Source organism: Delphinapterus leucas, chromosome 7, assembly GCF_059928025.1.
Source record: "Delphinapterus leucas isolate spDelLeu-1000000601 "Yukka" chromosome 7, BTC_Dleu_Yukka2, whole genome shotgun sequence".
In the NCBI taxonomy this organism is placed as follows: domain Eukaryota; kingdom Metazoa; phylum Chordata; class Mammalia; order Artiodactyla; family Monodontidae; genus Delphinapterus; species Delphinapterus leucas.
In genome coordinates, this window is record NC_143135.1 from 25,648,712 (window position 1) to 25,674,781 (window position 26,070).

Genomic DNA, 26,070 nt, shown 5'->3' on the forward strand with positions numbered 1-26,070 from the left:
ATTTGCATTTATTTGATATTTATACTTATTCTATTCTAAAAAAACATATGTGAAAGAAAATTTCTCCTGTTTCTTTTTTTTCTCTTCTGCTTTTCCGCTGTTTGATTCTGAATGCATGCCATGCCATCCTAGCCCACCAGCAGTGATATATTTTAGTAGTGATAATATTTACCATTTGGGGAGAAAACCAACAAAAGTTTTAGTTTTGAATTCTTTACATTTTTCAGTAGTGTCACAGAATTTGTGGTCCATTTCAAAAACTTTGTTAATTATTTGAGGAACTCTTAGAAATAATACTTTGTAAGAAATCATGTAATACAAATTATGTTAAATATTAAATTAATAAAATATGCCATTAGTTTATTTCAGTATATTGTTTATTATGGCATTGAAATTAAACTGTAAAGATAATAAGTTAAGAAGCTAGAAAATATATTTTTAAGAATGAGTTTAGAAACATACCTACTGCCTTAAAACTTTATCAATTAATATGTCATATTTATACTTTTTTATAGGGCATCATCATTTCTTTCCAACAATTGCAGCAGTTACTTCAGCAACAGACTCAAGCTAATACTAAAATGGAAGAAGAATTGAAGGTGCTAAAAGAAAATAATCAGGATATGTATACATATCCTGATTATATATATATATATATATATAAGTATATTTTCATCTAATGAGTTTTACCTGTTTAGTTGCATTCGTCTGTCCAACTTTATCTGAGATCATTTTGAATTTTAAGGGTAAAATATTGGTCTCCTTCATCAGCTTGTTATCAATGTCCAAAGTAATGAGCATTTATTTTATTTTATTTATTTATTTTTCCCCAGCATTTTTTAATGAAAATTTTTGAACATACAGGAAAGTTGAGAGAATTGTATCATAAACAGTCATACACCTACCGCCTAGATTCTACAATTAATATTTTACCTATTTGCTTTATCATATGTTTCTCCACCCCTTTTTTATAATATGCATTTCAAAGTAAATTGCAGTCATCTGTACACTTCACCCTTAACATATTACATCATGAGCATCATTAAATAGAGCTCAGTACTTGACAGATCTTTTGTTTGCTTTTTGAGGTAAAATTTATGAGCATGTTTTATTTTAACATTTAAGTTGCTAGTTAAATGTTCAGTTTTATCAAGTAACTGATTTGTAGCAGATTGGATGGGTTTGTGTTTTTTTTTTCTGTGTCTTAGAATTGTGGCCAAGATCCAAAACTGAAAATAAAAGGTGACAACTGTCACCACATTCTAGGAGAGGAATCTGTGACCTCACAGAAATGGAGCGGGGCGGGGGGGTGGAAGCTCCCTCTTCACAGGAACATGATAGAACTGGCCCTATTACCATAACAATCACCCCATCATCCTCTTCCCAGTATATATACGAAAATGATTGTGGAGGAGAAGAAGTTATGGCCACTGATGTTTTGGGAGTGCAGGTTCATTAAGAGAGATTTTTCTCTTAAATCCCTAATAGAGAGAGATGCACTTCCCCTCATGAATCTAAGTGAAGGAGTCTACAGGAAAATCGTGTAAAAATTGGGGTACAAAAAGGGGAAACTGCCATCTTGTTTTTTAGATGGATGTTTGAGATGCTATCGAAACCTGAAGGTCCACTGTGGTGTTGCCAGTAAAATGTGATAAGTTCACGTGGGAGAACTTGGCATATGTTTCTTGAAGTTTTGAAGTGTATACCAAGAACATATAGACTGATGCCCAGTGCTAGTCTATAAATTTCAAGGAGGAAAGTTTTTGGAGTAATCTGTTCCAGTGGAGCTTGAAGTGTATATTATGCTTGTTCTAATGCTATATGGCCCTGGAAGTGTGCAGAATTGAGAATATGGTGGTTCCTTGGCTCCACGTGAAGGCATGTGGAGGTTAGTGGAAGAGCAGGAACTGCCAAGTGATGGGATGTTCAACTCAAGAGAAGGCGTTGGGGACATGTTCCACTGGGGTGGCCAGTGGAAAATATTTGTGCGCCTCTGAAGGGATTCTTGGTAATGAAGGGTGGAGCTGAGCATTTCCCAGGAAAAGTACATTCACCTCCCACAAAAAGACCACTCTCAGCAGAGGCCTGGGCCAGCTTCATGGGAATGTAACCAGTACAGTTGCATAAAGCCCAGAGGAGCCTTGAGTTCAGGTTTAATATTCTGTGGTCACTGTCTTAACATTATTTTTAATTAATTAATTACTTTATTTATTTATTTTTGGCTGTGTTGGGTCTTCATTTCTGTGCGAGGGCTTTCTCTAGTTGCGGCGAGCAGGGGCCACTCTTCATCGTGGTGCGCGGGCCTGTCACTGTCACGGCCTCTCTTGTTGCAGAGCACAAGCTCCAGACGTGCAGGCTCAGTAGTTGTGGCTCACAGGCCTAGTTGCTCCGTGGCATGTGGGATCTTCCCAGACTAGGGCTCGAACCCGTGTCCCCTGCATTGGCAGGCAGATTCTCAACCACTGCGCCACCAGGGAAGCCCCGTCATAACATTTTTTAAAAATTTTATTTATATATTTAATTAATTTTTGGCTGCGTTGGGTCTTCGTTGCTGTGTGCAGGCTTTCTGTAGTTGCGGCGAGCGGGGGCTACTCTTCATTGTGGTGTGCCGGCTTCTCATTGTGGTGGCTTCTCTTGTTGCAGAGCACGGGCTCTAGGCATGGGCTACAGTAGTTGTGGCTCGCAGGCTCTAGAGCGCAGGCTCAGTAGTTGTGGCGCACAAGCTTAGCTGCTCCACAGCATGTGGGATCTTCCCGGACCCAGGCTCAAACCCATGTCCCCTGCATCAGCAGGCAGATTCTTAACCACTGTGCCACCAGGGAAGCCCCTTTTAAAAATTTTATATTTGAATATATGTTTTGTAAATTAAGTCTGATGAGAAAATGGAGCATGCACTGGGGCTTGAAGCCTCAGCTCCAGCATTCTCCTGCCCCCTACTGCCTACCAGGAACCATTCTTGGCTGCTGACTCTTCTACCTTTTGGTGCCCTCAGCCCGGCACAGCCTTAGCCTCCCTGCTCCTGTCTTGCCACTGCTGTGAGTCGACTGGGTCACATTGGTGGGTAGAGGCTTGTGTTCTCTTGTTGCCCTTTAACACAGGTGGAGGCCTAGATGTAGCAGGGAGGGTATGAGCTGAGTACATGTGCCCTGAAGCATCCTCTGTCCCAGGTTGGCAATGCCCCGGCACATTAGGTAGTTGCCTTGGCAGGGAGTGAGTCCCCAGTCCAGGTACTGAGTTGCATCCCTGCCTGGCAGTTGCAGTCCTTTAGAGGTTACCCACCTACTATAGGTTGGGGCAGAGGAACCATGGGATGGAGAGACTGACTTCACCAACTTCAGCCAGGACATAATACATAGGTGTAGCAGCTTGCAGGAGGTAGAACCCAGTGCTGAGTCGTGTGGTGAGGCCCTTAGGCATCTGTGAGGGTCTGCCTTTGGCCTGTGAATATTCCCAGGGGACCATAGCATTAAGTAGAAAATAAAAAGCACCATGGTAGGTGGAAAGGAAGGAAAAAAGAGAGGGGGAGAGAGAGAAAGAGAGAAGGAGGGAGGAACCACAAAGAAAAGAAAAAGTTTTGTATCTAAGTGTCTTTAATTTCTGTCACCTGGCCCCAGAAATTATGCTGAGTCCATCATCATTGAATGAAACCAAACTTAACCTGAACAATGAAACACTTATCTTCTTACCATTGATGTTCTATGACTAGTCATGTAAAGAGAGGTTTGTCTTCCTCTTTTCTTTTGCCTGCCCCCAGTACTAGGGAGAGGGAAAACGTATACTAGAGCCAAATCTCTCCCTTCTTTTAACGCTTTCACCTACTCCAATAAAAGATTAGTTTAAAAAAATTTCTCTTGAAGTCCAGTTATCAGCAAGTATCTCCCCCCCTCACCTCTTCTACCCACCCTATAGATGCATAACTGGGACTGTTTCTCTAAGGTGTTGAACTTTCTCTCAAGAAACATATGACATAATTTATCCAAATTGTTGATGAGTAACAGTTATCAGGATTGTCTGATAACTTTCAATCCATTTAAAGGAGTTGATGCGTAGATTTTTAGGATGATCAAAATGTTAGAGATTAGCCAGTCCAACCATTTCATTTTGTGATGAAATAGAGATCCACTAAATGTAAGCAGTGTAGTTCAAGGCCCTATAATTAGTGGCAAAACCAGAATTAAATCTTTGTCTTGATTCTACTTCAGCACTATTTCTACAACATTACATTGTTAAGATATTTTTTCCTAGATCTGTGAGAACTGCCATTCTTGTTACATCAGTTATACAAAGACTGCAACTTTCAAATTGCCCTTCATCGGCTCTAAATCCAATGTTTATGTATTGTTGAATTCTACAGGGCCTACAGTAGTCATAAATATATGTAGTCATGTGTTTCTTTGAGTTAGTGATGAAGGTAACTATGGTTCCAGGATCTTTTAACTATAACTGCCAGTATTTTAGATAATCCAAATGCCTCTCTCTTTTACCAGCCCCATTATTGCCTGAGCCTTGATAGTACATGGAGAAACTAGATTTCATATAGTAAAATTTCAAACAAAGTATTGGCAAGAACAGGGTAGAATTGTCCGCTTTTTAACAGATAAGGGCATTAAAAAATAAACAATACCATCTATCATCACTTTCATTTTATAAAAGATAACGTTTTAACACCAAAAGTATATTAAGGATGTAATATCAGATAAAGGACAGTCCTTTACAAGAGAACACACTTGATGACTTTATATTGACATTTCTTGCCATGGACTAGTGAGATTTTTGTCATGGATCAGTACTTGTTTACAGACTGGTGCTGGAGAACCACTGATGTATAGTATAACAAAATATTAATGTTTAACTCTTGCTGAGGATTATGCTGCGTAGATATCTCAAGTGTTTTCCCGAGGAGCATTCTAATTCCACCTGTACTAAAAGGGATCATTACTCTTCATAATGGCCTACTGTTTTTCAGTGCTCTGCAATCATGCTATCACCTGTCTTATTTTTTTTTAAGTACAATTTGGAGCATAGAGACCTAAATTATCATGATAGAGAATATTTTCTACTATGATTTAATCATAGTTTAGTCCAGATAAAAGTATAGTTATGCTGCTATTATCATAGTGTTAGGAAGAATAATTTATTTATTTAGTTTGCTCCTATAGTCATAGTGTTAACATAGTATTAACCAGAATAATTTACTTAGTTTTTGGTATATTAAAGCATTAACAGGTGGTTTTATTTTGATTTTCCACAATATACATTTTTTCAGAGAGGGTTTTCAGACTTGTTAATCCAGATGCAAATAATAGCAAATAACTTCCTGGTAGACTGTAAATTCCATAAAAAGAGTAGCATTTTCACTAATAAGAGCCCAAAAGAGTATCTGCCACATGGTAGGAGCTCATTAAATCTTATTAAATTAATGAATGATTAACAATGAGTAAATTCAGACTCTTTGCAAGTTCAAATATTGCTAGGTCAGGGCTTCTGGTTAAACATATCAGATTGAACCTATACATTCCCTTCTATTTCCTTCTGAAACTGCAATAAATGACATTAATAAATCCACAAGGATGAGGAAATAGGGAGAAGAAACAATAAAAATTAAGTTTTAAAAGTGGGAACCATATGGAAAATTAGTAATTTACTTAGCAAATGAGAGAAAGTAGAAACCCAAGTTGAAGATACAGAAATAATCAGGAATTGCAAGCATCATGTGCCTCTAGAAGTAAGGTGCACAACTGAAGCCAAAAACTAGAAGGTCTGTGTAGGAAGCTGTTGCATATCCAGATTCTTTCCCCTACCCTGCACAAATAGGCACTCCCTGCCTTCTGTTTGGCAGAAGATTGGAGAATTACTTTGGAGAGTTTGAGGAGCAACTGAGGTTTGGGAGATTCAGTAGTGTGCTAGAGGCAACTGGTACCAGGGAGAGCTAGTTGTTAGAGCTGTTGTCATTTTGTTAGTTGGTTCAAATGAGTGGTAGCTTGAGTTGACCATGGTGGGGTTTTTAACACTAATGAAATTGGCAAGTGCTGCAAATCAGGCTTTTTTTTTTTTTTTTTGAGACCCTATTTACCAGCACAGTGCTAAGAGTATTGTATTGAAAACAGTTTGGGAAGTCTAAATACTGAATTCTGAAACCACCCAGCCTAGTCCTTAAGAGGACAGTTAGCCTTGTAACATCCAGGCAGCAGAATGGAAGATTCCATTATGGGGCAACTAACCTGCTCAAGAGAAGAGACTATAGCTGCTGCAGTTAAGCTCTCCCGATGAAACAACTCAGCCAGATCAGTGCACAGTGAAGCCCACCATTATAGTGACAAAATTTTGTAGTTGACAAAGCTTTCAGCCAGCTTTTTAAGATTTCATTGTTAAATATGAACAAGCAGTTAAGGATCACTGGATATTTGAAGAAAGTCTCCAATGTGAAAAACAAACAAAACAAACAGGGTAATGAAAAAAAACTTGGAGAAGCTAAGAAAATATACTCAGTTAAGAGAAATATATTTATTAATCCACAAAACAGTAATTGAGTCTAAAAAAAGAAACATTCCTAGAATAAAAGAGAACCCTTAAAATAAATGTATTAGTAGACATGAAAAAGTACAATGGAAAAGTTGGAAGATAATATCGAGATGATCTGAGAAAGTAGAACCAAAAGACAAGAAGATGAAAAACAGGAAAGGAAGAAAATGAGGGGTCAGTTCAAGAGGTCTGGTGAGTTTCAGAGAGAACAGAGAAGATGGAAGGAGAGCAAGTGACCAAAGAAATAATGCAGGAAAGTAACCCAGAACTGAAGGATCTGAGTTTGTTTTGCCTAACAACAGTGCATATCATTACGAAATTTCATACTACACTTAAAGAGAAGATTATAAAACTCTCGGTGGGAGAAAAAAAAGTAGGTCACATAGGAAGGATCCAAAATGAGAATGGCAACATAATGACTTCAGACTTTTCATTGGCAGCACTGGAGGTAGAAGATAAGAGAACCATGCCTTCAGAGGTTCCAAAGCAGAATTGTATGGTATTTAGCCAAAGAAGTTGTTGAGTATTGGTAGAATAAACATATTTTCAGACAAGCAGGGTCTCAAAAAATGCCTCCTTTATCAAGAAGTAGTAGAAAGGTTGCTTTATCAAGACAAGGGAGTAAACCAAGAGGAAATCATGGGATCTAGGAAACAGGAGACCCATCACAGAAGAAAAAAGGAAAATTTCAGAGATTACCTGATCAGTGTAGCAGAATGAAAGAGCAATTGGTCCAAATTCTAAGGGAAGGATGGAATGTCTCCAAAACATGGAAACTGAGAAAAAACCTGGCAGTTTCTTTTAGATGGGGGTATAAGTAGGGACAGGAAATGATTGATATATATTAATATAATATACTTTTTAAGAACATAATGCTCTTGGTCATTTATTATTACTAGGATAAAGTCTTGGTATACTCTCCCATGTCTCCTCTAAACTTTGATTTGTCCATCTTAAAATACAGTGTTATTAATATAAATACTGTAAATATTTATTACAATGTTAAAGTACTAAGCATCTATTAAATACATGCCATTGTAAATATTCAGAGACTGCCCTGTTATTATAATATGTACCTATAAATTAAGATGAAATCATGACTTATATAAAAATATTTGCATTGTCCTAAAGTAGAGGCAGTCAAAATAGGTATTCATTGAGTGCTCTCAAAGTGCATAGTTCTTTATGAGCTAGAGGAGAATCTTCATGTTAAAATTGCAAAATGCTTTTTTTAGATGTCTCCATAATTTTGCATAATTATATCCTTGCATATTGATAATCTGTACAGTAATTGAGAACTCTAAATAGATGGAATACTATGAAGCCTTTATTTTATTTTATTTATTTTTTTGCTTTTATTACTTATCTTTATTTGAACAGAAATCTTAAATCTTCAGAGGCTCACAAGTCCACTGTCTACTATAGTTTCCTCTAGCTTAGAGACTCTCCTTGGTGCTTTGATGTTGTGGGTTCTGCCTTCACGGGTGTGGTGAATCCATGGCTTAACCCCAGCTGCTTTCACTCATAACTGAGTGGTTAGCAAGACCTCATATGGCCCCATCCTGTCCACTTCACAGCCAACTGATGGTCATGTCCTTGCTCTTTCCAGCTTTTGAGGAGGATGAGGTGTTTGGGTTGAATAGGGTCCAGGGGTACTTCAGGTGGATAGGCATACCTATTGGAAGCACACTTATAAACAGAGGTTGGTATAGTGGCTATAATTTTGACATAATTAGCAGTAGTAGGTCCTTTTAAAACATCACTGGATTCTTCTGCCTGAGTCGACACCTGGAAAAGCCTGCCACACAAAATTTCAAAGGGGCTTAATTTAGGCTTGCTTCTGGAATCCACTCTAATCCATAACAGGGCAACTGGCAAGGCCTTATCCCAAGTGAAGTTAGTCTCGACATACTTTAGCATTGCTCTTTTTTTAAATGTATGATTCATTTTCTCACCTTTTCCTGTTGATTGTAGTCTCAGGATAAATGTAGTTTCTAATCAATACACAACGCTTTAGACACTTGTTGGGTTATGCTAGAGACAGCAGCCGGTCCATTGTCACTTTGAAGGGTGTTAGACGATCCAAATTAGGGAGTGATTTCCATAATGGGGGCTTTAACTACTTCAGAGATGTTTTTCTGTCCAGGTGGGATATGCTTTCACTCATCCCGAAAAAGGTACAAACACTAACACGGATTTAAAATTTCCTGGGGCTCTGGGAATTTGAGTAAAGTCTATTTTCCATTCCTCAGTGGGGCAAGTTCCTCTATGTTGAGTTCCCATTTGAGGGGACCTGTCATGCAATTCTGAGTGACTTGCTGGATGACCTTTTGCAGAATAGCCCCTATTGTTATTATTATTTTTTAACATCTTTATTGGAATATAATTGCTTTACAATGGTTTGTTAGTTTCTGCTGTATAACAAGGTGAATCAGCTATACATATACATATATCCTTATATCTCCTCCCTCTTGCATCTGCCTACCACCCTCCCTATCGCACCCCTTTAGGTGGACACAAAGCACCAAGCTGATTTCCCTGTGCTATGTGGCTACTTACCACTAGCTATCTATTTTACATTTGGTAGTATATATAAGTCTGTGCCACTCTCTCACTTCGTCCCTGCTTACCCTTCTGCCTCCCCGTGTCCTCAAGTCCATTCTCTACGTCTGCATCTTTATTCCTGTCCTGTCCCTAGGTTCTTCAGAACCACTTTTTTTTTTTTTTAGATTCCATATATATGTGTTAGCATACAGTATTTGTTTTTCTCTTTCTGACTCATTTAACTCTGTATGACAGACTCTAGGTCCGTCCACCTCACTACAAATAACTCAGTTCTGTTTCTTTTTATGGCTGAGTAATATTCCGTTGTATATATGTGCCACATCTTCTTTATCCATTCATCTATCGATGGATGCTTAGGTTACTTCCATGTCCTGGTTATTGTAAACAGAACTGCAATGAACATTTTGGTACATGACTCTTTTTGAATTATGGTTTTCTCAGGGTGTATGCCCAGTAGTGGGATTGCTGGGTCATATGGTAGTTCTATTTTTAGTTTTTTAAGGAACCTCCATACTGTTCTCCATAGTAGCTGTATCAATTTACATTCCCACCAACAGTGCAAGAGGGTTCCCTTTTCTCCACAACGTCTCCAGCATTTATTGTTTGTAGATTTTTTGATGATGGCCATTCTGACTGGTGTGAGGTGACACCTCATTGTAGTTTTGATTTGCATTTCTCTAATCATTAGTGATGTCGAGCATTCTTTCATGTGTTTGTTGGCAATCTGTATATCTTCTTTGGAGAAATGTCTGTTTAGGTCTTCTGCCCATTTTTGGATTGTGTTGTTTGTTTTTTTGATATTGAGCTGCATGAGCTGCTTGTAAATTTTGGAGATTAATCCTTGGTCAGTTGCTTCATTTGCAAATATTTTCTCCCATTCTGAGGGCTGTCTTTTTGTCTTGTTTATGCTTTCCTTTGCTGTGCAAAAGCTTTTAAGTTTCATTAGATCCCATCTGTTTATTTTTGTTTTTATTTCCATTCCTCTTGGAGGTGGGTCAAAAAGGATGATTTATGGCATAGAGTTTTCTGCCTATGTTTTCCTCTAAGAGTTTTATATAGTGTCTGGCCTTTCATTTAGGTCTTTAATCCATTTGGAGTTCATTTTTGTGTATGGTGTTAGGGAGTGTTCTAATTTCATTCTTTTACTTGCAGCTGTCCAGTTTTCCCAGCACCACTTACTGAAGAGGCTGTCTTTTCTCCGTTGTATATTCTTGCCTCCTTTATCAAAGTTAAGGTGACCATATGTGTCTGCGTTTATCTCTGGGCTTTCTATCCTGTTCCATTGATCTATATTTCTGTTTTGTGCCAGTACCATACTGTCTTGATTACTGTAGCTCTGTATGATAGTCTGAAGTCATGGAGCATGATTCCTCCAGCTCCATTTTTCTTTCTCAAGATTGCTTTGGCTACTTGGGGTCTTTTGTGTTTCCATACAAATAATGAAATTTTTTGTTCTAGTTCTGTGAAAAATGCCATTGGTAGTTTGATAGGGATTGCACTGAATCTGCAGATTCCTTTGGGTAGTATAGTCATTTTCACAATGTTGATTCTTCCAATCCAAGAACATGGTATATCTCTTTATCTGTTTGTATTGTCTTTAATTTCTTTCATCAGTGTCTTATAGTTTTCTGCATACAAGTCTTTTGTCTCCTTAGGTAGGTTTATTCCTAGGTATTTTATTCTTTTTGTTGCAGTGGTAAATGGGAGTGTTTCCTTAATTTCTGTTTCAGATTTTTCGTCATTAGTGTATAGGAATGCAAGAGATTTCTGTGCATTAATTTTGTATCCTGCTACCTTACCAAATTCATTGATTAGCTCTAGTAGTTTTCTAGTAGCATCTTTAGGATTCTCTACGTATAGTATCATGTAATTTGCAAACAGTGACAGCTTTACTTCTTTCCGATTTGGATTCCTTTTATTTCTTTTTCTTCTCTGATTGCTGTGGGTAAACTTCCAAAACTATGTTGAATAATAGTGGTGAGAGTGGACAACCTTGTCTTGTGCCTGATCTTAGAGGAAATGGTTTCAGTTTTTCACCATTGAGAACGTTGTTGGCTGTGGGTTTGTCATATATGGCCTTTATTATGTTGAGGTAAGTTCCCTCTATGCCTACTTTCTGGAGGGTTTGTATCATAAATGGGTGTTGAATTTTGTCGAAAGCTTTTTCTGCATCTATTGAAATGATCATATGGTTTTTCTCCTTCAGTTTGTTAATATGGTTTATCACATTGATTGATTTGCATATACTGAAGAATCCTTGCATTCCTGGGATAAACCCCACTTGATCATGGTGTATGATCCTTTTAATGTGCTTTGGGATTCTGTTTGCTAGTATTTTGTTGAGGATTTTTGCATCTATGTTCATCAGTGATATTGGCCTGTAGTTTTCTTTTTTTTGTGACATCTTTTTCTGGTTTTGGTATCAAGGTGATGGTGGCCTCATAGAATGAGTTTGGGAGTGTTCCTCCCTCTGCTGTATTTTGGAAGAGTTTGAGAAGGATAGGTGTTAGCTCTTCTCTAAATGTTTGATAGAATTCACTTGTGAAGTCATCTATTCCTGAGCTTTTGTTTGTTGGAAGATTTTTAATTACAGTCTCAATTTCAGTGCTTGTGATTGGTCTGTTTATATTTTCTATTTCTTCCTGGTTCAGTCTCGGGAGGCTGTGCTTTTCTAAGAATTTGTCCATTTCTTCCAGGTTGATCATTTTACTGGCATATAGTTGCTTGTAGTAATCTCTCATGGTCTTTTGTATTTCTGCAGTGTCAGTTGTTACTTCCCCTTTTTCGTTTCTAATTCTATTGATTTGAGTCTTCTCCCTCTTTTTCTTGATGAGTCTGGCTAATGGTTTATCAATTTTGTTTATCTTCTCAAAGGACCAGCTTTTAGTTTTATTGATCTTTGCTATCATTTCCTTCATTTCTTTTTCATTTATTTCTGATCTGATCTTTATGATTTCTTTCCTTCTGCTAACTTTGGGGTTTTGGGGTTCTTCTTTGACTAATTGCTTTAGATGTACGGTTGGTTGTTTATTTGAGATGTTTCTTGTTTCTTGAGGTAGGGTTGTGTTGCTATCAGCTTCCCTCCTAGAACTGCTTTTTCTGCATCCCATAGGTTTTGGGTTGTCATGTTTTCATTGTCATTTGTTTCTAGGCATTTTTTGATTTCCTCTTTAATTTCTTCAGTGATCTCTTGGTTATTTAGTAGTGTGTTTATATTTTTTTACAGATTTTTTTCCTGTAATTCATACCTAGTCTCATAGCATTATGATCAGAAAAGATACTTGGTACGATTTCAATTTTCTTAAATTTACCAAGGCTTGATTTGTGGCCCAAGGTGTGATCTGTCCTGGAGAATGTTCCATGAGCACTTGAGAAGAAAGTGTATTCTGTTGTTTTTGGATGGACTGTCCTATAAATATCAGTTAAGTCCATCTTGTTTAATGTATCATTTAAAGCTTGTGTTTCCCTATTTATTTTCATTTTGGATGATCTGTCCATTGGTGAAAGTGGGGTGTTAAAGTCCCCTACTATTATTGTGTTAGTGTCGATTTCCCCTTTTATGGCTGTTAACATTTGCCTTATGTATTGAGGTGCTCCTATGTTGGGTGCATAAATATTTACAATTGTTATATCTTCTTCTTGGATTGGTCCCTTGATCATTATGTAGTGTCCTTCTTTGTCTCTTGTAATAGTCTTTATTTTAAAGTCCATTTTTTCTGATGAGAATTGCTACTCCAGCTTTCTTTTGATTTCCTTTTCCATGGAATATCTTTTTCCATCCCCTCATTTTCAGTCTGTATGTGTGCCTAGGTCTGAAGTGGGTTTCTTGTAGACAGCAGATATATGGGTCTTGTTTTTGTATCCATTCAGCCAGTCTATGTCTTTTGGTTGGAGCATTTAATCCATTTACATTTAAGGTAATTATTGATATGTATGTTCCTATTACCATTTTCTGAATTGTTTTGGGTTTTTTATTGTAGGTCTTTTCCTTCTCTTATGTTTCCTGCCTAGAGAAGTTCCTTTAGCATTTGTTGTAAAGCTGGTTTGGCAGTGCGGAATTCTGTTAGCTTTTGCTTGTCTGTAGAAGTTTTAATTTCTCTCTCAAATCTGAATGAGATCCTTGCTGGGTAGAGTAATCTTGGTTGTAGGTTTTTCCCTTCATCACTTTAAATATGTCCTGCCACTCCTTTCTGGCTTGCAGAGTTTCTGCTGAAAGATCAGCTGTTAACCTTATGTGGATTCCCTTGTATGTTATTTGTTGCTTTTCCCTTGCTGCTTTTAATATTTTTTCTTTGTATTTAATTTTTGATAGTTTGATTAATATGTGTCTTGGCGTGTTTCTCCTTGGATTTATCCTATATGGGACTTTCTGTGCTTCCTGGGCTTGATTGACTATTTCCTTTCCCATATTAGGGAAGTTTTCAACTATAATCTCTTCAAATATTTTCTCAGCCCCTTTTTTTTTTCTCTTCTTCTTCTGGGACCCCTGTAATTTGATTGTTTGTGCATTTAATGTTGTCCCAGAGGTCTCTGAGACTGTCCTCAGTTCTTTTCATTCTTTTTTCTTTATTTTGCTCTGCGGTAGTTATTTCCACTATTTTATCTTGCAGGTCACTTATCTGTTCTTCTGCCTCAGTTATTCTGCTATTGATTCCTTCTAGAGAATTTTTAATTTCATTTATTGTGTTGTTCATCATTGTTTGTTTGCTCTTTCGTTCTTCTAGGTCCTTGTTAAACTTTTCCTGTGTTTTCTCCATTCTATATCCAAGATTTTGGGTCATCTTTACTATCATTACTCTGAATTCCTTCTCATGTAGACTGCCTATTTCCTCTTCATTTGTTTGGTCTTGTGGGTGTTTACCTTGCTCCTTCATCTGCCATGTGTTTCTCTGGCTTCTCATTTTGCTTTACTTACTGTGGGGTCTCCATTTTGCAGGTTGCAGGTTCGTAGTTCCCATTGTTTTTGGTGTCTGCCCCCAGTGGGTATGGTTCATTCAGTGACTTGTGTAGGCTCCTTGGTGGAGGGTACTGACGCCTGTGTTCTTGTAGATGAAGCTGGATCTTGTCTTTCTGGTTGGCAGGACCGCATCTGGTGGTGTGTTTTGGGGTTTCTGTGAACTTATTATGATTTTATGCAGCCTTTCTGTAGCTTGCTGGTAGTTGAGTGGAGCTGGGTCTTAGCGTTGAGATGGAGATCTCTGGGAGAGTTTTCACCATTGATATTATGTGGGGCCAGGAGGTCTCTGGTGGACCAATGTCCTGAACTCGGCTTTCCCACCTCAGAGGCTCAGACCTGACACCCAGCTGGAGCACCAAGACCCTGTCAGCCACAGGGCTCAGAAGAAAAGGGAGGAAAAAAAAGAAAGAAAGATAGAAAACAATAATAAAATAAAGTTATTAAAATAAAAAAATTTTTTAAAATAAAAAAGTAATAAAGGGCTTCCCTGGTGGCGCAGTGGTTGAGAGTCTGCCTGCCAATGCAGGGGACACGGGTTTGTGCCCCGGTCCGGGAAGATCCCACATGCCGTGGAGCAGCTGGGCCTGTGACCCATGGCTGCTGAGCCTGCGCGTCTGGAGCCTGTGCTCTGCAACGGGAGAGGCCGCAACAGTGAGAGGCCTGCGTATCGCAAAAAAAAAAAAAGTAGTAAAAAACAAGCAAGAAAGAAGAGAGCAACCAAACTGAAAAATAAATCCACCAATGATAACAAGAGCTAGAAACTATACTAAAAAAAAGAAAATGAAAAAAAAAAGAGCCCTAGGACGTATGGTAAAAGCAAAGCTATACAGACAAAATCACACAAAGAAGCATACACATACACACTTAGAAAAGGGAAAAATAAATATATATATATATAAAAGGAAGAGAGCAACCAGATCAATTAACAAATCTACCAATGATAATAAGCTCTAAATACTAAACTAAGATAATCATAAACCAGAAACAAATTAGATGCAGAAAGCAAACCCCAAGTCTACAGTTCCTCCCATAGTCCACCAGTTCAATTTTGGGATGATTCGTTGTCTGTTCAGGTGTTCCTCAAATGCAGGGTACATCAAGTTGATTGTGGAGATTTAATCCGCTGCTCCTGAGGCTGCTGGGAGAACTTTCCCTTTCTCTTCTTTGTTCCCACAGCTCCTGGGGTTCAGCTTTGGATTTGGCCCTGCCTCTGCGTGTGGGTCGCCTGAGGGCATCTGTTCCCGCCTCTGCGTGTGGGTCGCCTGAGGGCATCTGTTAGGGGGCTGTGGGTCCCTCAGGCCAGAGGGAGGGAGGGGTACGGAATACCGGGTGAGCCTGCGGCGGCAGAGGCCAGCGTGACATTGCAACAGCCTGAGGCGTGCCGTGTGTTCTCCCGGGGAAGTTGTCCCTGGATCACGGGACCCTAGCTGTAGCGGGCTGCACAGGCTCCCGGGACGGGAGGTGTGGAGAGTGACCTGTGCTCGCACACAGGCTTCTTGGTGGCTGCAGCAGCAGCCTTAGTGTTTCATGCCAGTCGCTGGTGTCTGTGCTGAGAGCCGCGGCTCGTGCCCGTCTCTGGAGCTCATTTAGGTGGTGCTCTGAATCCCCTCTCCTCGCGCACCCCCAAACAATGGTCTCTTGTCTCTTTGGCAGCTCCACACTTTTTCCTGGACTCCCTCCCGGCTAGCTGTGGTGCACTAGCCCCCTTCAGGCTGTGTTCACGCAGCCTACCCCGGTCCTCTCCCTGGGATCTGACCTCTGATCAGCTCCCAGCCCCCACCCCCCACCCGCCCCAGCGGGTCAGCAGACAAGCCTGTCAGGCTGGTGAGTGCTGGTCGGCACCGATCCTCAGCGTGGGAATCTCTCCACTTTGCCCTCCGCACCCCTGTTGCAGCGCTCTCCTCCGTGGCTCCGAATCTTCCCCCCCACCCCATCTCCGCCAGTGAAGGGGCTTCGTAGTGTGTGGAAACTTTTCCTCCTTCACAGCTCCCTCCCAGAGGTGCACGTCCCATCCCTATTCTTTAGTCTCTGTTTTTGTTTTTCTTTTGCCCTACCCAGGTGGGGAGTTTCTTGCCTTTTGGGGAAGTCTGAGGTCTTCTGCCAGCATTCAGTAGGTGTTCTGTAGGAGCTGTTCTGTAGGTGTATTTTTGATGTATTTGTAGGGAGGAAGGTGGTCTCCACGTCTTATTCCTCTGCCATCTTGAAAGTCCCCTAGGCCTATGAAGCCTTTAAAATGAGATAGATCTATATATAATGATATGGAAATTAAGCAAGATACATTATTCATAGTTTTAGAAAAGCAGATTGCAGAACAACATGGTATGTATGATGTGGTTTCATCTCTACTTAAAAAGATATATTTTATGTACTTGTATGCTTATAGATAATTTCTGGAAGGATACACAAGAAACTACTAGAGTGGTTACCTCTGGGGAGGAGAGCTGGAAAAACAGTAGAGGAAAACTTTGCCTTTACTTTCTATCCTTTGTGTGGCTTGGATGTTTACCCTGAATGTACTTAGCTTTAATAACGATAAACAAATGAACATAAAAATTTCAGATATATTAGACATGTAGGGAGAGTTCTTACTATTTGTCCTTTTAGAGAAGTTTACTTGGATTATCAGCAGACACTGAAGAAACCTAATAATATTGGTGACACTGATTTAATTGCTTTTAAACCCTTGTCTTAGAAAACAGTAGTATTTTTACCCTTTAAAGGTTTTTTGGGAACAGGAGAGGGGAGTGTGGTGGTGATTATATAATATGTTAATATATGAAGTAATAAGTTAATATAGTAAATATTGAAGTTCTACTAAAAAAGTGTTAATTTGAAATTAAAAATTTAAATTGTATTTAAGAGTTTTCCAGCCAATTAATTTCTGAAATAAACAGATATGGAAAATACGTTCTGTGGTAGATAAAAATTTTTAGTAGGGTTAGGCTGGATTGTGCTACATTTCATATTTTTCAGTGCTGTAGTTTATATTACTTTTTCAGTACATTAAAACTTATGCAGTGAAACTGAATAATGGCAATGTTTTTATACCCTTTTATAGCCATTTCTTTTTCATAACCTCCCCCTGTTTCCTGTTAACTAAACTATAAGCACCTTTCTGTTAATTTATGAAAATTATTGTTGAGGTAGCACATTATCACTGATCTGTATGGCACTTTCAGCATGTTAGAAGCAAAGGTCCAAGCAACATAAAACACATCAAAATTCATTAATGTGGTATTGATTATTTTTTGGATAATTAATTTTATTGCAGACCCTTGAAAGAGATAATGAGCTGCAAAGGGAGAAGGTGAAAGAAAATGAAGAAAAGTTCCTTAGTCTTCAAAACAAGCATGAGCAAGCACTAGAAACTTGGAAAAAGCATGTAGGTTTATTAAACAGTAAAATATTAAAATATTTTAAGTAGTAGACATTTAAAATAACTATTAAATGCTAAAAAAAATTGCAAAAATAATATAGGAATAAAGTCAGATACATTGTCTTCTTGTACTTATATTTCCAAGAAGTGAATGTTTTTAAAGCTAAATTTAATAAAATTTTCTGTAATGCTTTCATGCATGAAAAACCATACATATATGTGTGTATTTATGTATATTTTGTATGACTTTTCGTATGTGACAAATAAAAATTAATTTTCCTTTTCACAAAACCATTGATAGTGTTTTAGTAAATGATTATAATACAGAATTATATAGGCCTTATTGTTAGCTGATCTCTTTAGCTTTCCTCAGCAGTTTTCTTGACTTGTATTAAAGCCATGTGTAGAACATATATACAGTAGTTGTGTTCTATAGTATTAACATTTTATCATGAGAATTGTTATGTTATAAACGTGAGTATTTCCTTAAAGCACAACTCTTTATTTTACATTAAATTTTAATTTCAGTGAAGTAGATAATAAAAGTGAAAAGTGATGTAAATTAAAGTTGTGAAATATAAGGTTCACTTTTATGACTGGTGAACCCCCAAATCGATTACTCTACTTTATTATCTATTTTTATTGCCTTCAATTCTTTTAAAAGAACTAAAAAAAATAGAAGGTAATTATTTAAGAGTTTATGAAAGCTATATTTTGGGTAAGTAAGATTATATTTTAAACTATTATACTAGTTATAATATATAATTCTAATACTATAATAATATATATATGCATACTATTCTGTAGATGATTTTGTTTGATATAAATTGTTATGTAAGTAATTCTTGATTTTTTGATCCATTTGCAGCTAACATGTTCTCTTAATCTGTATTTTGAAGAGATCAAATCTTCACTGATGAATTTGATAAGCGTTACCTAATTCTCAAAAAATATTTTGTAATTAATTGTATCAGAATACTATAAAATGCTTAGTGGCCCCTAAATAGGTAAAGTTTGTCATTAAGCAACAAGCATAGTAATTTTCATTTTAGCTTCAGCTAATCTACCCTGCATCCCAACACTTCCTTCTCATTTCTAAGGCTTAAAAGATCATGGAAATAGTACTGTCAGGATAAGGAAAACTATGAAGTAAAAAGAGAATATAAACTTGAATATGCCAGCCACACCAAAAATAATTAGTTGAGATAAGAGAAAATTAAGCATTTATTTTTCCTAATGATATTTCAAGTATGTCCCTCCCCCAAGAAAAAAAAGTCAATTGAATTAAGAAAATAAGAATTCAGCTTCACTGGTGAGGCCGCAGTCTATAATTTGGATAAAATTGGTTTTGTCTTAGGATTTTTAGCATCTAAAATCATTTCACTTCCATATGATTTCATACTAAACAGAACATAGGTAAATTTCTAAAAAGCTGCTTTGGTTCTATAGGAGTTTTCTTGAATGGGAGGTCAGATCTACTCTTTAATTGTATTTCTATCTTGATATCAGTTTTTCACCATTCTTGAGTGAAGGACAATTATAGTGTTGCTACTGAGATTGGATCAAGATGGGTTTTTAAAAATCATTAAAAGATACTGACAAAAATAAGATGAAATCATATATACTGCTGTTTAAAAAAATAAACAGTGACTATTACTAGATAATATATTTAAAACTCATTGAAATGTCTTAAAGAACATGGTATGTGTATCTGTTTTTATTTGGCTAGTTATACAGCCAATGGTTGTGTATAGATAAAAAGATAATAAATGGGGATGTTTAGAAATTATTTAGGGAAAGGGGGTATCACAAAAGGAATTCAATTCACAACATATGTTGAGCATCTGTTATGTGTTAAGCACTATTCTAGGTGCTGGATTTTCAAAGATGCCTAAAATACAAAGATTATTAAAGAGCTCACACTCTCAAAAGACAGGTAATTATTAAGTTAACCACAATAGTGTTGAGTGTTTTTAGTAGTGTTAACATTAGTATTAACAAATTACTGTGAAAGCACAAAATAAATCATATTGTTTAACTAGGTTGGAGAAAGTTTTAGAGAAAAGATGACACTAGAATTTGGACTTGAAAGATGAATAGGGTTTCACCAGGCAGAAGGTGCCTGCTTCCTATACTTCCCATTCCACTCTGTGGGTATTCCATTTGAGAAAGGGAAAAATGATGGAGGCATGAAACTGCATTCTCCAGGATGATGAATAGTCTGATCTAGAATGTGACGGTGGAAATTAGGTTGAGATCACCTTCTGAAGAGTTCTTTACTAAGGAAGTTGAATTTTATTTTATAAGTAATGGGAAGCCATTGAGATTTTTAAAGCAGAAAAGTGACATAGATCTGCATTTTAGAAAAATAACTCTTGCAACAGTATGGAGAATGGCGTTATGGAAAGAGATTAGTAAGAAGAATGTTGCAGATAAGCTAACCACGAGCCTATGAGGGTGTAAATTAGGGCAACAGTAGTGAGAACAGAGAAGAGGGATAGATACAGGAAGCATTTTGGAAGTAGAATTAGCAGGATTAGTGACATTTTATGTATAATGGATTTTAGAAGGAAAAGGAGTAAACTATGATTCTGAGATTAATATAATGAGCAGAATAATAATGTCACTAATTGACATAAGGAATGTGAAAGGAGAAGCACATTTGGTGGATGAAAATGAATTTAATTTGGGAACTGATGAATTTATGGTGATGGCAGGACATCTGACTTGAAATGTATATCATGCATTTGGAAACGTGAATCTAATCTTAGGAGAGAGGCTGGGAGATGAGATATAGATTTAAGACTTATTAGCATAAAGATGAAATTTGAGCGTATGATAAGATCATCTGTGGAAGGAGTGGTAGACTTGAAGAGAAGGCTAAAGAAGAAAGAGCCTTGGGGAACACCAACATTTTGCGAGTGGTTAGTGTGTGTGTATTGGGGCAGGAGGGGAGAGGGAGCCTGATAAGAATGGTGAGAAAGGTAGAAGGATAAAAAGAGAGTAGTACCATGAAAATGAAGAAAAGAGGCTATTTCAAGAATAAGTGGTCAACATAGTCGAGCTACAGTGCTGTTAAATGGTGTGAAACTTGGAACAAGTCCTTTGGCTAATTTGCAGGTGATAGCTGAGAAAAATAATCAGTAGAACAATGAGGGCAGAAGTCGGTTGTTAAGGAGTGGTGAGAGATTAGAATTTGAAAGTAGTAAGAGTGGACTTTATTTTAAGAAGTAAGAGAGTTAGAGTAATTGAGTCAAGGAGAAAAAAGTTAGGAACGTGACAAGAGCATATTTGTTGGCTGAAAATATACTGGTATAGTGGGAAAGATTGAGACTAGGCAGGAGTGAAGAGATCTTTGCTAGAGCTAAGCTCTAAGGGAGACAGGAGTGACTTCCCTGATGGTCTAGTGGTTAAGACTTCACCTTCCAATGCAGGGGTGCGGGTTCGATATCTGGTCGGGGAGCAGATCCCACATGCCTCGCGGCCAAGAAAAACCAAAACATAAAACAGAAGCAATATTGTAACAAATTCAATAAAGACTTTAAAAATGGTCCACATCAAAAAAATCTTTTAAAAAATGGGGGGAGGGGGAGACAGGAGAGGATGGGATAGAGAGCACTTGTGGAATTTTTAGTCGTTTAAAATTAAGAGAAACTTTTGTAATATTTTATGACAAAAAGGTATTTTTCTCTTCAATGGAACTTACTTTGTCTTACATTTGAGGTTCCTATGAAGGAGAACCCCCCCAAGAAAAAGATGATGAAATTTTATAGCCAGTAAAAGCCCAGTGTGTAGATGCAAGTATTAGGCTGAAGAGTCAGTTTCTGTTGTACTGCTTAGTGCTCAGTATTCTTCATCTAATTGAGTTAAAATCTGTATATCTAATTTGCAACAAGAAAATAAAACTTTAAGAAAGCAATGAAGTGGTAACTTTTATAGAATTTTTATGATTAAAAGTAAATTAATTTTTCATTTGTAACAAGAGGTAGTTTAATGTAGTACTTGAAAGCACAACCCCTAGACTTAGCCTTGGATTTGAATCTTGACTACCACTTTATATCTACCTGATCTTGGGCAAGCTGCTTAACGTCTGTGAGCCTCACATTTCTCGCCTGTAAATTGGAGACTAAAAATACCTCATAGGATTTTTATGAGTATGAAATTATGTTTATTAAGTACTCAGCACTATTCAATAAATGGTAGCTTTTAATATTAGTAATTACTTCTGGAATGTTTTCATTTTTTACTATTTCCAAAGACTTGTGTTAATAAAGTATTTTTATACAAAATAAATTTATATACGTGTTCATTTTGGTTAAATGTTGTATTAGGTTGAAGAACTTAATGGAGAAATTAATGAGATTAAAAATGAGTTATCATCACTTAAAGAAACTCATACTAAGTTACAAGAACATTATGACGAATTATGCGATCAGAAAAAGTTTGAGGAAGACAAGAAGTTTCAGGTAAAATTCAAGTATGTTGGGGGTATAAGCTCTTAAAGAAATTAGGACCATCACTGATGATTTTCTCCATGCTTCATATTTTCCATTTCTCAACTTTAAAAAATTAGTATAAGCGTTTAGTCTGTAATACATTTTTAGTTAATTTTTATGTACAATATGACATAAGGATCAAGGGTCTTTTTTTGGACATGAATTTTCAGTTCTAGCACATACCTTTGTGGAATAGACAATTTTTTCTCCCATTGTGCCTTGGTACTTTCTTTGAAAATCAGTTAACCAAATAAATATATGTGGGTCTATTTCTGCACCCTCTATTATATTCCTTTGATTATATGTCCATCTTTAAGCCAATATAACACTTTCTTTATTAGCGTAACTTTATAAGAAGTCTTAAAATGTGGTAGTATAGGTCCTTCAATTTTGTCCTTTTCCAAAATTGTTTTGGCTATCCTAAGTCCTTTGCGTTTCCATATAACTTTTGGAATCAGTTTGTCAGTTTCTAAAAGAAAAAGTCTCTGGGGTTTGGACTTGGATTGTGTTGAATGTATAGATTAATTTGCAAAGAATTGACATCATAACATACAATTCATGAACATGGTATATATCTTTACATTTATTTAGATATTCTTTAATATCCTTCAGAAATGTTTTGTAGTTTTCATTGCACAGGTCTTGAAAGTATTTTGTTAAATTTATCCCAGAATATTTCATGTTTTGTGCTCTTACTGTAAATAGTATTTTAAAAATTAATTTTTCTAATTGTTGCTAGTATATAGAATTAAAATTGATTTTTGTACATTGACCTTGTATCCTTTTACCTTTTCTTTATCCTTTTACCTTTTTAATTAACTTATTATAGTAGTAGGGTTTTTTTGGTTGGACTTTGGAGTTTTCTATATATATGATTATGTCATCTGAGAATTTAAGGCAGATAAATTTTACTTCTTTTTCTGCTCTGTATACATTTTATTTTTTTCCTCAACTTATTGCCCTAGCTAGGACTCTTTATTACAGTGTTAAATAAAAGTTGTAAGAGTTGACATGCTTGCCTTACTTCTCATCTTAGATGGAGCGTATTTAATCTTTCATCATTTCATATTATGTTAGCCATAGATTTTTTTGTATATGCTCTTTGTCAGGTCAAGGAAGTTTCCTTCTATTCCTAGTTCGCTGAGTTTTTATCATGAATGAATTTTTATCATGAGTGGGTATTAAAGTTTGTCAAATGCTTTTTCGGTATCTATTGAGATCATATTTTTTTCTTTATTCTGTTAATGTGTCAGTATTAACCAATTAATTACATTAATTAATTTCTAAATTTACCTTGCATTCCTGGGATATGTACTATCCTTTTTATATATGGCTAGATTTGATTTGCTAATGCTATGTTAGGGGTTTTGAATTGATGAGGAATATTGATACGTAGGTTTTGTTTTTTCTTTGCATTCTTTTGGTCTGTTTTTTTGTATCAGAGTAATACTGGCCACATAAATTGAGTTGGAATGTGTTCTTTCCTCCTGAAAGAGTATTGTGTAGAACTGGTGTTACTTACTAAATATTATATACAATTCACTGGTGAAGCTATCTAGGCTTTTTCTTTGTGGGAATATTTTTAATAACAAATTTAGTTTTTAAATTATTTATAGGGCTATTCAGAGTCTCAATTTCTTTTTATGTCAGTGTGCAGAAAATAGTTGACATAGCAGGCCTGTGAAAGGCCTCTGAAAGACCTGCTTGTAAGTTTGGCTCTTGACTGATACCTGGAACTTTGGATTTGGGGAGGGTTCCCACCACTTTCTAACAGACAGGAATGGCTCACTGGGCCTAAACTATTAAGTAGTTTACTTTGAACATCTGCTTTCTTTCTGGGAGTCAGGAGTTTTGGCACATGCTAGGCAGAGAGTGACCAGCAACCAAAAAACTTTGGGCACTGAGTCTCTAATGAGCTTTCTGGTAGACAACAATTTACATTTGTGATCACAATTCATTGCTGTGGGAATTAGGCATGTCCTATGTGACTCCACTAGAAGACTCTTGAAAGAGGTTTGTACATGGTTTCCTCCAGACTTCACCTCTTGTGCCTTTTCCCTTTGCTGATTTTGCTTTATATTCTTTGCTGTTGTAAATCTTAGTCAGGAGTACAACTGTATATTGAGTCATATGAGTCTTCACAGCAAATCACCAAACCTGGGGGTAGACTTGGAGACCTCCAACACAGTCCATTTTGCTAATTTTTCTTTCAAGGAACTTGTTCTTTTCTTCTAACTTGTCAATTTATTGGTTATTGGCCTTTCTTCTTTTCTAATATAAGCATTTAAAGCTATTAATTTTCCACTAAGCACTGCTTTAGCTTCATTCTACAAATTCTGATGTGTTGTGTTTTCATTCTTATTCAGTTGAACATATTTTAACATTTCTCTTGTGAGCTCTTCCTTGACCCATGAATATGAGTTTGACCTATAAGCATGCTGTTTAATTTCCAAATATTTGAGAATTTTCCAAATATATTTCTGTTAATGACTTCAAAGTTAAGTAAGACTTTTATCATTTTAAATATATTAAGACTTGTTTTTTTGCCAAGTATATTGTCTGTCTTGGCAAATATTTCATGTACCCTTGAAAAGAATGTGTATTCTGTTGTTGACTGGTAGAATGTTTTATAAATGTCAGGTCAGTTTGGTTGATAATGTTGTTCAAGTCTTCTCTATCCTTACTGATTTTTTTGTGTACTTGTTCTATAAATTAGTGGGAAACCTTTAATTATAACTGTGAATTTATATTTCTCTTTTCAGTTCTGTCAGTTTTTGTTTCATGTGTGTTTAAGCCCTGTTATTAGGTGTATACACAGTTATAGTTATTATGACTTCCTGATTAATTGACCTTTTTATCATTATGAAATGTCCATCCCTATCCTAGTAATATTATTTTGTCTGATATTAATATAGCTGTTCCATCTTTTATGATTAGTGTTTGCTTTTTTCACCTTACTTGTGTATGAGGGGTAGACCTCACACAGCAAGACATTTTTGAGCTGAGTTGTTAAAAATAACTAAGAATTTTCCAGATAGAGATTTAAATTAGATGGAATAAAGTGAGCAAGAATCAAAAAAGTGAAATATTGTTATTCAATATGTAAACTAGATGTTGGTTAGCAAGGCAGTAAGTAGCAGGATAAGAGGTTGAAAAGATAGGCAGAAGACCGACTGTAGAGGACTATATAGTCCATTCATAGAAATTTGTTCTTGACACTACCATTTGGGGGCTTTTAAACAAGGAGTAAAGTGCTTAGATTACTTTTTTGAAACATCATTTTGGTGATGATGTGGGTAGACAGTGGGACAAAGCTAAAGGCGTGGATTCCAACTTGGAGAATACTGCAATAGTCCAGGCCAGAGATATTGATTGTCATTTTAATATTCATGGCTATAACATAGCTTGAGAGCTATAAATAGCAAGTAATTCCTACATCTGATTGATTATAGAAATGAATATAGACTTGCATTCATAAAAAGTTGATCAGCATTCATTCACTTTCATACTGAAAATAACTTATTCAGTCAGATTATAAATCATGTTTTTATTTTAAGAAATGTAGACGATATAGATACTTTAAAATAAGAAAGTGAAGATCACCCATAACCCACCATCCAGAAATAGTGATTGTTAAAATTATGGTATATGACTTCCAGAGTTTTTCTATGTGTGTGTTTGTATAGAAACAGACACACATAGGTATTCATTTATATGCATACTTCATACTTTCTCTGATGTTTTGTAGACCACTTTTATTTAGAAATTTCTTTTATTGTGGTAAAAAATATATAACATAAAATTTGCCATTTTAAAGTGGTTAAACTTAAAATTACAATTCAGTTGTACTAATTATGATTTAGTGGCATTAATTACAACTACAATGTTTTGAAATCACCACTATTTCCAAAACTTGCATCATCCCAGACAGAAATTGTGTAACCATAAATCAATAACTTCTGATTTTCCCCTCTCCCCAGGTAACCTCTAATCTACTTTCTGACTCTATGAATTTGTCTGTTCTATATTTTTTATATAAATAGAATTGTACAATATTTGTCCTCTTTGTCTGGCTTATTTCATTTAGATGATGTTTTCAAAGTTCACCGATGTTGTAGCACTTCATTCCTTTTTATGGCAGAATAATATTCCAT

The 26,070-nt window shown here is 36.4% G+C and overlaps 1 protein-coding gene across 1 annotated transcript in view; it reads left to right on the forward strand.

The window, feature by feature from the left end:
- CCDC73 (coiled-coil domain containing 73) overlaps positions 1 to 26,070 on the forward strand; it is a 108,830-nt gene that overhangs the window by 67,203 nt on the left and 15,557 nt on the right. The window contains exons 12-14 of the mRNA XM_089915853.1: positions 516 to 599; positions 17,316 to 17,426; positions 21,752 to 21,886. Of these exons, the coding sequence (XP_089771979.1) occupies positions 516 to 599; positions 17,316 to 17,426; positions 21,752 to 21,886 (330 nt within the window). The remainder of the gene's footprint in view (positions 1 to 515; positions 600 to 17,315; positions 17,427 to 21,751; positions 21,887 to 26,070) is intronic.